The sequence below is a fragment of the Etheostoma cragini genome, chromosome 18 (genome assembly GCF_013103735.1).
Source record: "Etheostoma cragini isolate CJK2018 chromosome 18, CSU_Ecrag_1.0, whole genome shotgun sequence".
Classification (NCBI taxonomy): Eukaryota; Metazoa; Chordata; class Actinopteri; order Perciformes; family Percidae; genus Etheostoma; species Etheostoma cragini.
This window is the reverse complement of record NC_048424.1, coordinates 9,948,024-9,964,833: the sequence shown is the minus strand read 5'-3', so window position 1 is coordinate 9,964,833 and position 16,810 is coordinate 9,948,024. Positions and strand designations below refer to the sequence as shown.

Below are 16,810 nucleotides of genomic sequence, written 5' to 3'. Positions count from 1 at the left end.
AAAGGAAGATCATTTGATTTAAAGAGCATACATTCAGTGCTCTACAGTGACCTTTCCCCCAAAAGGAGAAAGTTTGAAAGACAAAGTGTTCGTTATGATATTTAAGTTACCTTCTATTATTTAAATCAATTCCTTTGCCAATTCTCTAGACTTATAAATATTACATACAGTAATACATTAATGATTGTATGAGGTTGTACAGGTAGACCTGTGGAGCCCTGAAACTATAAGCAGAAATGCAGAACGTTTACTAAATGTTACGCAGCTGGTTTGTGAACAGCATTTAGAGCCATGGAAGAAAAAAACAGACAGACGAAACATAAAAATCAAGCAAGCAGCAACAGAGGTTTTTTTTGTATTGTTAAAGAAGTGGCTTTTATTCCACAACTTAAATCTCTACTGTGGCAGATTGCACGCACACACACACACACACACAGGAAACCCAGCAGTTACACAGGATCTCAACAGACAGAAGAAACGGTTTGACAGAGCAGTGATTTATGAGTTATGGAGCGGTTAAAAAGCATGTTCCATGTGAAAAAAAGAAAACATACACTCTTATGCAGGAGGATAGAATTGTTTTGAAAAGAAAGAAAAAGAAATCTCACAAATAAGACCTCATTAAACTTTTATAACCAGAACTCTCTTACAATCTATATTATATATACTAAATATTTTCAGCCATTTTTTTTAGGCACATACTGTACGATCGTTTGTGCAACATCGTCACTGTAAACACAAGTAAAGTGACAAATTGAAATTGTATGAAGACATTTTCATGGCAGCTGTGATCTGTTACCTGACTAGTAAATATTTTACTTTTTAGCCTATAAAATCACCACTGCAAAAGAAACATTTATCAACATGCTACTCTGCAGGCTCTTTTTCTATATTAAAAACACTTAACAGAAATACTCTCTGAGCCCATAATCATCCTCCCGGTATCCTTCTTTTACCAGCCTCGCATCCAAAGGCGAAAGAGGTGAAAATCTGAGTCCGTGACTGGGCAGAGAGTTTGTTCTCATCAGAACAGTTCTGTGCATTGGGAAGGATCTCCCCCCCTGAGCTCCCAGCATTGTGGGGTGGACTAGGCTTAGTGGTCTTGGACTTGGCTCCCTCTCAGTTACAATTGGTCTTTGGCACTGATGACACAGAATGCCTACAGGATGGAAAGAGTAGTGAAGAAAGGGGAGTGAAAGAATAGTTAAATTTTATGGAGTATGAGGTGATATGGGGTTTTTTCTTTAGGGGATCTTTCTCTAGGGCACCCATACTAGAGAGGAAAGGTGAGGTTTGGGTGAAGATATGGTAGCAAAAGAAGCTGTTTGACTGGCAGGCGCTGGTCCAAGGAATGAGACGGGCGAGGTGTTGCAGAAGCGTGGCGAGAGATGGAGCAGAGGCGGAAACCCACTGAGGAAAATGGCGAAGGAGTTGCTGTGACACTACAGTGGAGCTAGACTAGACCAAGAATTGGATCTTAGTGGTCTGGACTACGCAAAGCTATCATTACCATTCTCCAGGTTCTCATTGCTCTCGTAGCAGCCAGAGTCTCGCGGGGAGTCTCCCACCAGGCCCTGACCCTCGTTCAGCAGCTTCTCCTGGGAGCCCGACAGGCCGCTGCGCTCTGGATCACTGCTGCCTAGAAAAGCAAGGACACACAGAAAATAGCAGCATCATCAAAATAAAAGTTGAATGTTATTCCATGATTGTAACATTATTTTGTTATTAGCTAGCTGATGGAAAGACAGTAGCAAGCATCAGCTCGTGGTCGACGATGTCTCGACCTCAAAGCCACAGAGGTACCCCATTTAAAAATGATCACTTCCTAAAAAATATAGCACTATTTTCCCCGATATTTGGCACCATATTTCACAACTCAAACTTGAAGTTGGCAACTTCATGTTTCATTCATTTTACATTAATGGGTTTCTGCAAATAATCTTTCAAGAAAAGGGAGAAGATTTAAGTTAGACTTTCCAGTTAACAGCAGGATGTTAATTCCAGGTCTTTAACCCTCATCAGGAAACAGATATGATACATCTTCTATACAGCCAGGTGTGATTGTTTTTTCGGATTCTACTTACTGTCGTACTCCTGTAACAGCTCTACGGCAGTGAGCAGCATGGCTCTGTGCTGAGGATCTCTGATGTTCAGCTCATCTAGGTCCTCCTCTTCTAACAACTTGAAAGTGTCCAGGTCCTCGTAGCCGTTGAACAAAAAAGTGGGCATGTGCTCCTGCATGAGAGAAATGTTACATCTGAGTTAAGGTTTCTTATGAAGTGTTAATGATGGTGTTTATAAAATTACACTAAGAAAAACACACGTATCTAAATCATCGGCCTAGTGACAAAAACTATTGGGTAGAAGCATAGAATACAAATATAGAGGTGGGTTAAGGAGAGCAAGGAACACACTTGTCATCTGCTCATGAGTTCCCATGCACACTGTGTATTTTTAAATGACTGGTGAGCCAAATCTAAAATGTTATTTAGATATGTTTTAGATGGCATGTAATCAGTTAAAGTCATGACTAATTCAGTTATGGCGGCCTCAACTGGCAGCACAAACTTTGTCACGTTGACAGACACGCAAATTTGAGTTTTAGCAACATTAGTGAGTTAGCCGTACCAATCAAGAACCAGAACTGTGGAGTGTGTGGCCAGCTAGCTGTTCTAGCTGTGACAAAAATGGCATAGGACTTGGAGGGGAAACCCGCCAGTGTAATGTTTTAACAAGAAGAACCGAAGGTGGAGCCGATTACATCCAAGTATTCCTCAACCTCAGAAGAGGGTTTTTGCACACTTGCACAAAAGCTAGTCACCCAAACAACTGTGTTATCTGAGTGGGTGGAGGCAAAGAAAATACTTTTTTAAATCTAGCTCACACTATCATTCAACACACTTGTAACTGCTTCCGCTTTGAATATCGCTGGGCTCTTTGTTTGTGTGACCCACACACTGTGTTGGAAGAATACATAGAGTGTGTGTCACCAGCAAGACCATCAATTACAATGGTAGAGTCCACACAGAGAGAACTGCATGTCCCTGTTGTATTCCTGCTGGATGATGCAGAACTAAACAAAGGACCACCAACTAATACAAACACAGGCAGCCGTGTCTTCTCACTCACAGTATCGTTTGTCTTTGTGACCTGTCAAAAACCTAAAACAGGTTCCAAAGCCTTAGATTATGGACCAATCTGTCTCAAACATTACAGGGGTGTGGAGATTTACAAGTTATGGTTATAAACAGGCACTGTTGATGTGTAGTCCAAATGTAGGCTAACCAAATACTGCTTAGCAATTCCAAAAGAACTCAACAACAATACTCTCATTCTCATAATGGCCTTTTAAAGCTCAATCAGTTTCTGTGAACTGAGAAAAAACAGAAAACGACAACAATAGAAAATACCAGTGCAAAAAATATGTGCGGCACTCTTAAGCAGTGAAAACAATAAAGTCCCCCTTACAAACAAAGACAATGTTGCTATTGTCAAACAAATTGGGCAACCAAAAATGACTCCTTAAAGATGTTTGTTTTGTTTTGTTTGTTGGCACCTATGGCGATAGGCAGTAACGCCAGGTGTGTTTTTGGATCTCACTTTACAGTGTCGCCTGTGTGCCGCCATTCAGTTTAAAGAGGCCGGAAAAAAACATCACTTCACACAAAAGTGGGTTGTTGAGCGAGTCTTTTGCGATAGCTACGCCGACCCTCTCTCGCGATTGTCAATGCTTTAATTAAGCTTCACTGTATTTGCAGTAATGTTTATGATTGGTCTTGTTCGTGAAATAAGCAAAAGCATTTAGTTTTATCTTGATAGATGTCTAGACCAGTGTGTCAACCATGGAAAAGATCACTAATGTCAACACAATTTAAATAATTGAATGCAAATAGTGCTTGAAAAGATAATTTTTTCTTGGATAAGAAAACTGTGGGACCGGAATTCATTTTTTACTTTTGCATCAGCACAAATCAAGGACAAGTAAATGCCCAGTCCTGTACATTGTCTGCAAACTGGAAACTCTGAAATGTGTTTAAAAAGTGTTTAGTCTAACTCTCCCACTCCAGGAATGTGGTGGTGACTAAGGGGACATGAGCACTCTGGTGCACTTTTTAACACCCAGACTCTCAGCTTTGGAAGCCTGTGCTGAAACATCAATAATGCACTCTGTCTCTGTAATCTGTGACTTGGCCATTAGACTGGCCAAAGATAAAACAACCCACAAAGTCTGTTTTCTCTATTTGTGGAAGTGATGCCTGCTGGCTGCCTGAGTGGGGAGAGAAGATACCAAGCTCACAGCTATGATAAAAGATGAGAGTTGGTTGTTGGGGCGTGGTTGTGAGAATGTGGGTGTTAATGTTTATGCATCAGTGTTGAATCAAACATCCTACGATGTGCAGCCTGTAATTGCCTACACTATATTTATATGTGCTTGTCTGCCAATGGCTAAAACCATCCATCCATCTTCATCCGGTATCGGGTCGTGGGGGCAGCAGCTCCAGCAGGGGACCCCTTGCTTCCCTTGGCTAAAACAATATTTTCATTTACTTCTTAAGATTTCCAGACAATTCATTCATTCACCTTCAAGTGCAGGTTATTAAACTTTACAGCCACCGAAAAGGTAACTTACAAAGTGTGACGCGTAACCTAAAAATCCAACACATTTGGTATTCAGTGCATGGCAATATACTACACCTTAAGGTTGATGCGCTCCAGCAGCTCCTCCACTGATGTGGGTTTGGGTGGTCGGCCCTTCCTCCTTCTCCTCACAGGCCTCTTGGGCTTCTCCTCTTCTTCACTCAGCACGTCCACGTAGATGAACTTAAAGGTGCCCACTTTGTTGTTCAGCAGGCCCATCCACGTACCCATGGGTGGCTTACTGATAATGTCAATCACATCACCGCGCTGAAAAATCACAATGAGAAGAATTCATGAAGAATGACCCAACATTTACCTTCACATTTTGACCATGTGGGTTATTCAAAAACATTGGGACTAGCTTGAAAAAAACTGAATTGTTGACGTTCAGCTCCACGACTAAGCATTCATGTCTGTACAAAATCAATTCCGTGTACCAACGTATGGTTTACCTTCAGTTTGAGAGAGTCTGAGTCGTAGGGGCTGGGGGTAAAGTCTGTATGGACTCGGGCGCGGCCACAGAACGGCCCTCTATAAGGCGGCTCTTCGTCATCACCATCCTCTGACTTCACACTTTCTCTGTTGCTGGCTGATGAGTCAGTGGTGCTCACTGTCTGACCACCTGGAGACACACACACATACATGGAGATTTATATAAGCTGTAACACGCCTGATCACTTGATAATAAGATATCAAGTAGCTTTTTAAGACTGTTTCAATATTATTTTTTCTACATTTTTGTGTCTGCACTGCCGTGAACGGGAAACTACTATTCCGGATCCTGGGAGACGCTGAGCATTTTCCGCACATTTCTTTCTGTATCTGAGGGAAGGAAATCGTGTTGACGTGTGGGAATCAGAGAGGAACGAATTTCTACTTAATCATTACTGTATGTCTGCCTGCGTGTTTGTGTGAATGTTCTATGACTTTGAATTAAGTCAGCCAAGTCTTCAATTCACCCTGAGCACGGAAAATTGAGAGTATTTATTCACAAAGACATGGCGAAAAAAAACAGGTTGAAGTAATCAAAAGTTGTACTTAGATAAGAGGAAAACTCTATGAGAACACAACACATGAGGCAGCTGGTGGCACTGGGTGTGAGAGAGAATTGCTCTTAATGCCCGACACTCTACAAAAATCATAGTTGGTATCCATGTAATGTGAGAAGGCTAAGTAATCTGTATGCATTTGAAATAAACAATTGACATGAGCACCACCTAGTGTTAAACATTGCTCAAAACAGGCTTTCAATTTGAGCTGTACACCAAATTACATCTTTACTTGCATACCATTTTGACGTGACAAATATGATGTACTACATGACTGTACCAGTCTTTCAAAGAGACAATCAAATAATGGTACTTGTCTTACTCATTGAACTCTGTCCGCTGAGTGAACTACGCAGACTTTCCACCGAGCCTCCGGCCTTCAGCTTTGGCTTCTCCAGAGAGTCGGTGTCAGGCTGAGGAGACTGGGGGGAGCCAGGGGCTCCATCCGGACTGGACTAAAAGACAGAAAGAGAGGGGGAGATGCAGATGGATAATTAAATGACATTTGGTGGGGGGAATACAAAGGAAATGTGCAGTTGAGAGATGAACGAATGTGAGATACGGGAAAGTGTGGTTAAGAGGTTGAAATATGGGGGACATGAAGATAAAAAAAAAAACATGCATATTTGTCTAGTAATTAAGCAACAACATTCAGCAACATCCTTCACCATCACCATGTACGGTTATGTGTTATATTAATTTCAGTTATCCACTAGGTGGCATTGTGGTCTATAAAATGGCCATGGTTGAAACATTGTCACATGGCAATTGGTTTTTTTCCACAACCAATGGCTCCATTACTCATGCCAGGATATATAGGTCACAGTGTTGAGACCCCCCTGATGGACAGTGATGAACTGTGCATTAATAACACATTCTACAAGGCAACATCAAACTCCTGATGCCCAGAAAAATTAGGCCAGTGCAGATGAGACTGCCATAATGTTCTCTCACACTTCAAGTCCCCCTTTCCTTAAAGCTCGCCTCTGGGAGACTTGCATCACTCCATGAGCTCAGCATGAAGCACACACTCCACCCCAACATTGGGCCCAGGGAGAGCAGAGAGAAATCCAAATGTGTGTGTGTGTTATAGTGCTCTGTGTTTATTCTGTAACTAACACAAACACTCCCACCCACTCACAGCCTGTAGACAGACTATGTGGCTTACACTGCAAAACATCCTCTAAATGTTTGCAGAACACCGGGAGCTTTTAATTCTTTACAGCTGCGCTTGGCTTACTGTTTTAAGGATTAAAGGCATAACGTGTGGATTTGTGGGTCTGTTTGTTTTAGCTGCTCCATTTAAAAAAAAGAAGGTATGTTTTGACTAGGCTTACATACCTCATAAAAAACAAGGCAAACCTACATTTTCAACCTGATCTTAACTTCATACAAATAAAGCATTCAGAAATTGCATCCATGTGTGTATTTGTGTGTCCAAGTGTGTTTATGTCTTACCTGCTCAGACAAGGAGCTGCTGTACTTCTTCGACATGCGTTTCCTCATCGTCTCTTTGACCGACTTGACCTTCTTGCCCAGTGAGATCCGAGACGTGGTGGGGGATTTGACCACTTCTCTGTATATTGCCTCCTGTTCTTTATTCTTTATTATTATCAGAAGGACCGGGAGAATGGAAAAAATGGACAGAGAGGAAGGAGATGACAGAAAGAAAGAGAGCAAAAGATGGAGGATGAATCAGGGGAAATGCAACAGAAAGAAGACAAAAGGGCAGGGAGATCATAAAAACAAAAAGAGAAAATGGGAGAGAAAAGGTGGTTTAGTGTGACAGGTTAATTTTGTAAAGGTGTTAAAGGTGTTAATTTTACATGCTGCCAGCACTTACATTGGACTCGCAGCCCGCGTTGACCACATGGAGTGAACGGTTAGACAGGTCAAAGCCTCCGAAGCTGCATGTTCTCTGCGGGGGAGCCAAAACACAATCAAATGAGTCACATTCAGAAGGACATGTTAGAGGAACTCCCCATCCACACCCACTGAGGGGTCAACTCACAATGATTCATGCTTAACACAACACAGGCAACACTTTGATTAATGTACATGGGTATATGGTTTGTATATATGCGGGGGCATGATGTCACATGGGTCCTGTGGACAGCCAACAGACATGATGTAACACAAACTGTTATATGAGCTCTTTAAAATTGTAAGTTGGTGCACGGTCCAAGGCAAATGAAGGGTTATATTGACTGTGGAGAGCTCCAACATGTTGCTCATATGCTTTAACGCTTGAATCCCTGAAGAAAATACTGGATTCAATTAAACTTGTCTTCATGTGGCCAAGCTAAAATATATAGCTGTACTTTTACAAGTGAACGTGTATTCCTTGCATTTCAGCCTGAAGCAAAAAGTCTTGTGGTTAATTATGAAAAATGCAAAACGGGGCTTAGTATGCAAACATGCACAACATACAGGTTGCTTAGAAACATTTTTAGGGAGAGTAAATTGTTTCTGCTGAGATGTGATGTAAAAATATTTTTTTCTTGACTTTGTGGGTCAACAACAAGATAAGGGGTAGACACAAAAGGGGAACTGTGACATGAAAGGAAAACAGAGATCCAGGATCTTCTCACTGAGCTGGCTTTGACTTTAAAACCCTCTATAAGCTCTGCAGTAGGTCACACACAAACATGCAGGCACAGGCATCCACATACACATTTGCCAAAAAACACTCTAGGTTCAAGTGGGGCACTTAATGGCATTTCTCCTTTGCTTTAAAAGCCATTACTTCTAAACTACTTGGCTAAACTCCCACAAACCCTGGACGAGGATCCGTCATGTGAGGAAATAGTTTTTTTTATTAGATGTCCACAGCTGCAATCCACATCACAACTTCCCAGGAAAAGAACAGTTTGGAGAACAAACATGATTGAAGCGACGTCCAAAACAAAGAACTCTGAATGTGATGGTTATGTTCGATGAAATGGACATGCACCCAGAAACAAAATGTCTCTCAAAGACAATTATAGGAAAGAAAAATGAAATCATATCTGCAACCATAGAGGCACGGGCCAAAAAAGAACACGAAAAGCAACAGAAAAAAGTGGATCTTTTTGGAGCGTTTTAAGATGAGAACGACCTCCGGTGATTTCACTTGAACACGATAGGATTCAGGTACCCTCAAAGCTGCAGGATAGCTCCACTAAATCACCACCTTGAGTATGTGTCACTACTTCTTTTGATAAACACAGGCTATTTCATACATGTGGGGAAAAAGTGTGTTACTAGCAAAGCAACCAGACCTTTTTCATGCTATAACATGACATGTTTTCAAGTTATAAACTTACATTTTCAAATTCACTGTAGTATGAATCAGAATTAGCATAATTATGTAGTTTAGCTGTTTCTGTTGTTATCACTTTTTTTGAATACTCAGCCTAAAAATAATTTTAAACTTGAGAATCATAAAGACCATTTCGTTCACTTAAGTTCACTTATTAAGGCTATTTATTGAAAATGTCTCTGAGGCTACATGCTGTGCAGTTCTAAGGATGAACAGCTTCAAGCTTGTACAACGTCGCTTTTGCCCACAGGGATCAGAGTGACTGTTTCACTGTTCTTCAGGGATCTGGCATTTATGAAAAGGCACATAAAACCTCTGCTGGAACTTAACCTCCCTAGTGGGCCACTGCACATTCCATAACAATTTCATACTTAGCTAATATAAAAAGGTTTAAAGCCAAAGGCATTCAGTTAAAGATGACCTTCCTCCCAGAGGAGTTACGTCTGCGATAGATACACAAGCCCCTGGCTTCTTTCTATACATGAGCACAGCTGCATGCATTGAGAAGTCATTTGACATGGCACGCGTGTGTTGTGTGTGTTTGCCGTATCTTCCCCTATAACTGAGCTATTCTGCAACTTTGAAGCACGAGTCCTGCTCACACGAGGCGGTCGACTTCAACCTCATGGTCTGAACTCACAGACTTCTGCTGGATGCGCAAGAGCACACGCTTGGTGCAGCGGTCCACACTTGCCGCCCACTTCCTGTCTGCTTCGCGGTCCTCCTCCAATAGGCAGCGGCGCTCAGCGCGGCTGAGGGTAACAGGGCGGACCAGCTGAGCCCAGTTGAGGTGACCGTACAGGCTCCGTTCTACCACATAGGTGATGTTCAGCTCACTGACTGCCGTTCGACCACGCAGCCTGCGAGAGGGGAACACCCAGCCCCCTCCCCCACTTCCAAAACCTTTTGATTTGGCTACATCACAGCGGGCAGGGGAGGAAGGGGTGAGAGAAAGAGGGGAGATAGGGGTCTTGGCATTGCGTGAGCGTTGGTACAGTAGGTGTTTGGTAGAGTAGGCATAGTTGGGATCAGGTTTCCGGTGCGTCCAGCTGCCATGGTGCCGGTTGGCAGACTGGTGTTTGGGGCTGCCTTGTGGGCCGTCATCCAGGGAGATCAGGAGGCGGGACTGAGCATGGGGTTTGGGGCGGGGTTTGGTTAGGCCATAGTAGGCGTAGAGAGCCTCGTTGTTACTTACCCCATGGGAGATGGAGTTCAGGGCCTTCCGCATCTCGCCGTCGGTGGTAGAGCGTGACAGCTTTCCTTCGTCGTCCAATCCACAGCCATCCAATTCTGAGAAGGAGGAGCCACTACCTCCAACGCCGGAGTTGGAGCCTCCCAGGCCCCCAGAGCCAACTGGGGTTCTCCTGGGGGGGCGGATGAGTCCGTGGGTACTGGAAGATTTACTGAAGGTTTTTACCAGCTTGTGTCCGGACCAGGTGTCTAGGCTGCTGGAGGATGGGGAGTTGGTCAGACTGTCTGTGTCTCCATCCAGAGAGAGTTCATCCTGGGTGAGGGAGGGCAAGGAGAGCTCCTGGGGTAAAGGGGGCCTCTTTATGACCCCTGTATACAGAGCTGTGTTGTCCTCACAGGTGGGTGGGGCCCCTAGATTCAGAAAATCTAAAGAAAAAGAAGAGGACAAAAACCTTAGATAGTTTGGTACTCAGGAGGATTTAGACATCAGATTCTGAGTAGTCCCATGACCCATCAGTGGTTTTCCAAACCACAGCGAGCCAGCAGAAATTTAAAAACACATTCTTATAGTCTGAGTACTAGGCAAAAGCCATAATGGATGAGAATGTAATACTCTGGCATACAAAAAAATGAATCCTACTTTTAACACACAAGTCATTCATTTCCAATACCGCTCAGTTGGAATTTTTTTTTTTTTTTTACTGCAACTGAAGTTCTACTTCTGTGAGGAAAAAGAGCTCAATTTATTGCTCAAAATTGATATTTAACATCCATTTGTTTTTTTTTAAGTAATGCAAGCAGACTATACATGTATACACAGAAGAATGATGCCTCAAACAGAGGCCAGAAATTACAATACGTTAACATCAATTGGCGGATATCCATACAAATGTGTAAATGTAAAAAAAATGTAAAGAAAATTATACGTCATAACTAAGATAATCAGGGGTTACAAACCTTCAGAGCCATGTTTCTTGCCCTCCTCCACCTTTATAAGTTTTTTCCTGACCCGGCGTGTAGAGTTAACCAGCTTGTGAAGCCGTTTGAACTTCACAGAGTCCTCTGATTGCTCATCGTCTGACTGTTCACGAGACTGCTGGGACAGTAAGATAAGAGGGAGGGATGATATGATAAAAAGGGATGGACAGTCAAACATGTGTCAATTAAAGAAACCTTTAAAAGAGACAAATGGGTAAAAGCAGAGGTTCTTCTACAGCATAACATTTCATTAATGCAAGTGTAACAGAAATCTTTTGTCTTGAATTATTTTGATATAAAAAGTAGTAGACAATAAAACACAAACTTTGTTGCTGTTATAATGTGACAAATGGGAGCATTGTTTAGGGCGAAGTTAAAGTTAGTGAGGTGAGAAATGGAGGATTGAAGGGATGGCATTGTGTGAAATTCATATTCATAGTAAACGTTGAAGCAATGACCCAGATGAAACTAATGGTTCAACTGAATGACACAATGAATCAGTATAACATGTTTGGCGTTATTATGTTGCCTCTACATTGAAGACCACTGCATTTGAACTCTCTGCACTGTGTAGTGGAGAGGAAATAAGAACCAATAATGAAGTCACAAACAGTTTCATCACTTACAACAAACACCACACTCCCAGCTGGAGCACACACAAACTCCCAAGCTGTGTGTGTGCATATCTGTGAGCATAGTCTCCATGTGATGGTGGTGATGACGACGCTGATTTGTCAAGCTTTGGCCTGAAGACTGTCTGACAGGAACTACCATCATTATCATTGAGCTCAAACAACTTAAATTTGTTTCTATTTGGCACTTGGTTTCCACAGCAACACCACTTCTTTTGTCAAACGCTGCCAGTTCCACGGTTGAGGTTGACTGCATCGCTTGCAAAGGGACACACATGCATGCATGGAACCCATTCTAGACAGAGCAGGGCTGCAGGGCTCAGCTCTGTGTCTTATACAAAGCAGCTCTGAAGCTAACAAGGAAGAAATTACTTTCTTGCTGTTGTTGACCACATCCCTGGCTCAGAGGCTGCTGAAATTCAGTAGGGCTGATGTTAATAAGTGCGGTGTCCACAAATCCTTGATGGCGCCAAATCACGTTAGCAACATCATGGTGTTTTGATTCCTGCAGGCGTGGGAGTGTTAAAAAATCGTACCGATTGTTGCCAAGTTGGAAAATACACATTAGTGGCATCTTGCAAGCCCACTCTATCAAACTTACCTCCCTTCGCCTCCACTTCACCACTTTTAGAGGTGAATGTTAGACTCAAGGTCTTCAGTCATGCAGTATCTGATCAGCAGACCATAACCAGGGTAGAGCCATTCATTTGGCCTCTGACAAAACTGCAGAAATAGGCTTTGAAAACCCATAAATCCAGTGCCCCTCAGCCCAGTTCTCCCTCACAATCCCTCAAGTGAACCACACAATTCTGGTTACAGTTAGTGACTCCTTCAACTTTCCATTTGCTCTGGATGATGACAGAGTTTATTAGCTTCAGATAATATAATGTAATAACAAGCCTGTGTCGGAGAGGACTGACAAAAGAAGTCAAAAAGGCTGTGAGAACACCAAAGGTTGGATTGGAGTCCACTCCTGTATCTTGGTTCCACTTAATAACTGTTATTGAGAAGTGTCTCATAAGAAGTCATATGTGGGGCTAACTATGTGCAGATAACTATGTGCAGGACAACCGCCTTAGTAATTTCATAGTTAACCCACATGATTTGTTCTTCTTCATGTGAAAGATGGAGAAAAGGACTACAATAAGGTAAAGAGACGACAATAATATACAAGTCCTAACCCAGTACTGAACACTATCCCTTCAAATGAGCACATTTACAGGGTGAGAGAAAGAAAAGGCCAACATGGCCATGAATCAGGCAGGGTTAAAAGGCCGGCATCGTAAACAACATCAAAGCAACAATACCACCGCAACAAGTGCCATTTCACTTAACAAATTACTTTGAAACTTGTTCCCATAAGTCTGGAGATGCAGTTCAACTTAAAAAGCCAACATCCTCATGGTGCACATTCAAAATCTTTCTGTCCCCCCGCACCACAAAAACAAAACAATCATAAAAGTAAACAATCTAATTCAAACAGTTAAGAGAACCAATATGCCTTAAAACTTACCACCTCGTTTAAAACACCAGGGCACCACTTTCTGTGTTAACATCCAACAGGCTAGCAAGAGTGTCCCACGCAAATCCATAGAGCGCCAATCACATTGTCATGCATGCATGATCCAAAAGAATATCTGTGCCCGTGTGCTCATGCTGGCAGACAGAGATTCAGCCTGATTGTGAATTCAGCTCTGAGGAATGAGGGACTGTTTGGAAGTGCTGTGCTGAACAGCTAGCAGAGAAAAGGCGTGTTGTGCACGGAGAACAATCCCAGCATTTGAGCCCCTCTGACCCTGCCTTGGCCCCCACAACGCTAATGGCCAGCCATGGAATGTGGGCTCCGATCACCAGAGGAAGACAGCATCAAAGAAAGGCACAGAGCAGCCAAAGATTGAAGATTTTGAAACATGAACACGAACTGTGTATTAACATGTCTGTATAGAGACACACACACACACACACAGACACGGAAAACTGTTACCTATTTGAATTTGTGAATGACTTAATTCCATTCATTCGGGGGGAGAGGGGGCAGTATGTGACACCCATAGAGGCCCCAGCAGAGTAGTAATATTTCCTGAAGTGACCGAATTTGGAACTTGGGCCAAGAGGGGAGACAGAACTCCCCTTTTTTCAGGGCCTGTGTGTAAGTGCAAAGTCTTTATCTTCCCTATGTCTCTGTCCCTTGTTTCCTCTTGTTTGTCTCCAGAGCTGAGTGTTCCTCTCAACAATAGTCCTTCAGTAACACTTCCATCCTCTCCCCTGTCTGTAACCCCCCCCCCCGGATCAATAAATCTTCTTCCCATAGGAAGTGAGCAACTGGCTGCACTGATAAGATGATCAGCAAATGTATGCATACACACATCAAACAACCAGACAGAACTTGAGCTGTGGTTCTGTATTGCATAATTAACCTATTTTTCATATGGAAGGGAATTGTAAATCATTTCGCGGAGGAAGAATTTAATAGGGCCCCTTGACAATAAAACTATTTGGCATTTTTAGTCATGTTTTAGTGATTCAGTTATGGCAAGTAATAGTAATAGTAGAAATAGTTAAGTAATAGTATGTCTGATTTTCTTGAGCTCAGAAATGCAAACCCTAAATGTGACACACTGGCAGCTATGAATGTGTAGAGGTCAAGCACATCCTCATTGAAGCATATTCATCCAGTTAAGGAAATAGAATTATTATTGATTATAGAAATGCAAACCTTTGTTGGATCTAAAGCTAAATCTGTGTGAAGGCAGTGGAGAACGTTCCATTTACTACAACAACAAGAAATATGAAATGCACAGGTTTTTAGCTGTATAAGGTGGACAAGAAAATGCAAGAGACTGGTTTTATAAAACCCAAGCTGTTTAGTCAGGAATTAGTAGCCTATTTGAAAATAGCAATTATACACATGTGCAGGAAATTATTTTCACAGTCCTTGGAACATTTTTGTTTGGATAAACTCATTTCCTGTGAAGAAAAATGGGTCAGCGTGTTAGACTGTGTCTATTATGATGCCATACAGTACAGAACTAATAAAAAGCCACAGTGACAACTGAGAATCTGCATCAGATCTGACCCACATTTTAAAAAAAAGGAGCGCCTACACACACACACACACACACACACACACACACACACACACACACACACACACACACACACACACACACACACACACACACACACACACACACACACACACACACACACACACACACACACACACACGAGATGAACTGACAGATCATCAACAAACACAACACTGCATCCATGGACCCGATTGTCTGAGCTCCAGCTCCACAATCCAAGGAAACCTCAGAGGTCTCGACTCACTCAAAGGAAGCCTTCTCTCCATGGATCACAGCTGACAAAATCACTGCAAACAAGAGCTTACGCTGCAAGGGGCAACAGCTATTTTGTGTGACACTCCACTTGGCTCTCTGCAAGTTACAATTACAACTGATTGATGGAAACAGATATTTTCAAAAAACAATTTCCTTGTCAATATAGGACCCAATTTTGACTTGGTTGTAGACATATTGGTAAAACTTTTCTACATAAGAGGGACATGACACTGTCATGAACCCTTACCATAACTTGTCAAGACAAATCGAATGGCACTTACTAAAAGAAGCGTAACAAGTCAGAAACGTTTATGACATCATAAACGTTTCTGACTTGTTTATGATGTTTTATGACACATTCATGACAGTGTCACATCATATTTTAAATGCCCATGACAGGACTAACCTGGTGAATAAAATATAGAAGAGGACTCATATATAACATATTCCATATATCTCATTGTGACTGTCAATTCATGTGTGCATCCTAAAAAAACAAGGTAATCGAAGGGCCAAGATTTACAGAAGAACACCCATAGTATCAAGATGCATATGACATGGTGGAGAGAATGTGTGTGCAAAGGCAAATTTGTAGTTTGGCCAATGAACAAGCAGCAGAAAACAAAAGGGAAATAAATGGAAAAGAAGGCAAGATAAAAGTTGAGTAAAGGTGGTTTATGCAATGGCGTATAAAATGTCCAAATTAAAAAACATTTAAAAGAGAAGTCTATAGGCAGATGGTTTTTAAAGTCTAGACATCAAGCAAGTTTACAGTAATTTACATCTGAATAAACACACACATCCATGTACGCAACCAACGACGGGAATCTTCCTTCTCAACCTGCTTGGCTGAAAAGAAAAAGAAAAAAAAAAGAAAAAAGAAAATCACACCTAAAATTGAGAGTGGTCAAGGTGAGAGTGTTAAGAGAGGTAGAGTAAAAGGCGAGAGGTCAGGGTTTTGAGGGTTAATGGGGTGGGGGGTACTTACGTTGCAGTTTGAGGACTGGTTTAGATTGGATGCAGATCCCTCAGTCCACTCTGCAGTGTCAGAACTGCTGGACTGTCTGCTGCGCTCATACTCCTTCAGCTACGTGGAGAAGAAGAGTTTAGAGAGGCAGAGGAACAGGGTGGGGCCACCCATTCTCACCCGGCATGCTACATCTATCCATAAGCTCACAGACAATTGATGGGCGCAAATTGTGTGCATTCACTACGCAAGTACACAGACATGAAGGTGGACTCAACCAGTGATGTGGTGGTAAATAAAGATCTCTAACCTGAATTTGCAAACAATCAATGTTACTAAATTACTATTGTGTTTTATGCAAAGCTTTTATTTGTCTTAAAATAGCCATGTACTTCTGTGAACCGCCTTTTTGAATTGTGTGGAATACATTTTTGTCACATACATCTTCAATAGAAAAGACTAAAAGGCAGACTGTAACTATTAGGTAACTATTATAGTCCACTACATCCCTGGACACTATGTACCACTATGCAAAAAAAAATTAAAAGTAAGTCAGATCAACTATCCACAAAAGGCTGATTAATGATTGGTTGGAAGTGTCTCTGTTTAACTGAAGCTGGGATCAAGCTATTGGCCAAATGAAAATCAAAGCTCTGGAGAAGAAAAAAAAGGGTAAAAGGATTATTAACAATCTGCCTTGTGGAGAGCAG

At 42.1% G+C, this 16,810-nt stretch overlaps 1 protein-coding gene and 1 long non-coding RNA gene across 10 annotated transcripts in view; both read right to left on the bottom strand.

The window, feature by feature from the left end:
• Positions 1–16,810, bottom strand: part of sash1a (SAM and SH3 domain containing 1a) — a 163,472-nt gene that overhangs the window by 7,837 nt on the left and 138,825 nt on the right. For 4 of the 9 annotated variants that reach the window (XM_034900196.1, XM_034900203.1, XM_034900200.1 and 1 more), the window contains exons 8-17: positions 16,122–16,220; positions 11,137–11,275; positions 10,184–10,605; positions 7,531–7,605; positions 7,146–7,289; positions 6,010–6,142; positions 5,091–5,260; positions 4,696–4,905; positions 2,085–2,235; positions 1,511–1,639 (exon numbers count right to left, since the gene is read on the bottom strand). In XM_034900196.1, the coding sequence (XP_034756087.1) occupies positions 1,511–1,639; positions 2,085–2,235; positions 4,696–4,905; positions 5,091–5,260; positions 6,010–6,142; positions 7,146–7,289; positions 7,531–7,605; positions 10,184–10,605; positions 11,137–11,275; positions 16,122–16,220 (1,672 nt within the window). Of the gene's footprint in view, positions 1–1,510; positions 1,640–2,084; positions 2,236–4,695; positions 4,906–5,090; positions 5,261–6,009; positions 6,143–7,145; positions 7,290–7,530; positions 7,606–9,628; positions 10,606–11,136; positions 11,276–16,121; positions 16,221–16,810 lie in introns of all 9 variants that reach the window. The other 5 variants (XM_034900197.1, XM_034900201.1, XM_034900195.1 and 2 more) reach the window with 4 other exon arrangements.
• LOC117961498 lies at positions 8,484–9,622 on the bottom strand. The gene is made up of 2 exons (XR_004660417.1): positions 9,470–9,622; positions 8,484–9,318 (listed from the first exon to the last, which is right to left on the bottom strand). It is a non-coding gene; the product is annotated as an uncharacterized LOC117961498 (long non-coding RNA).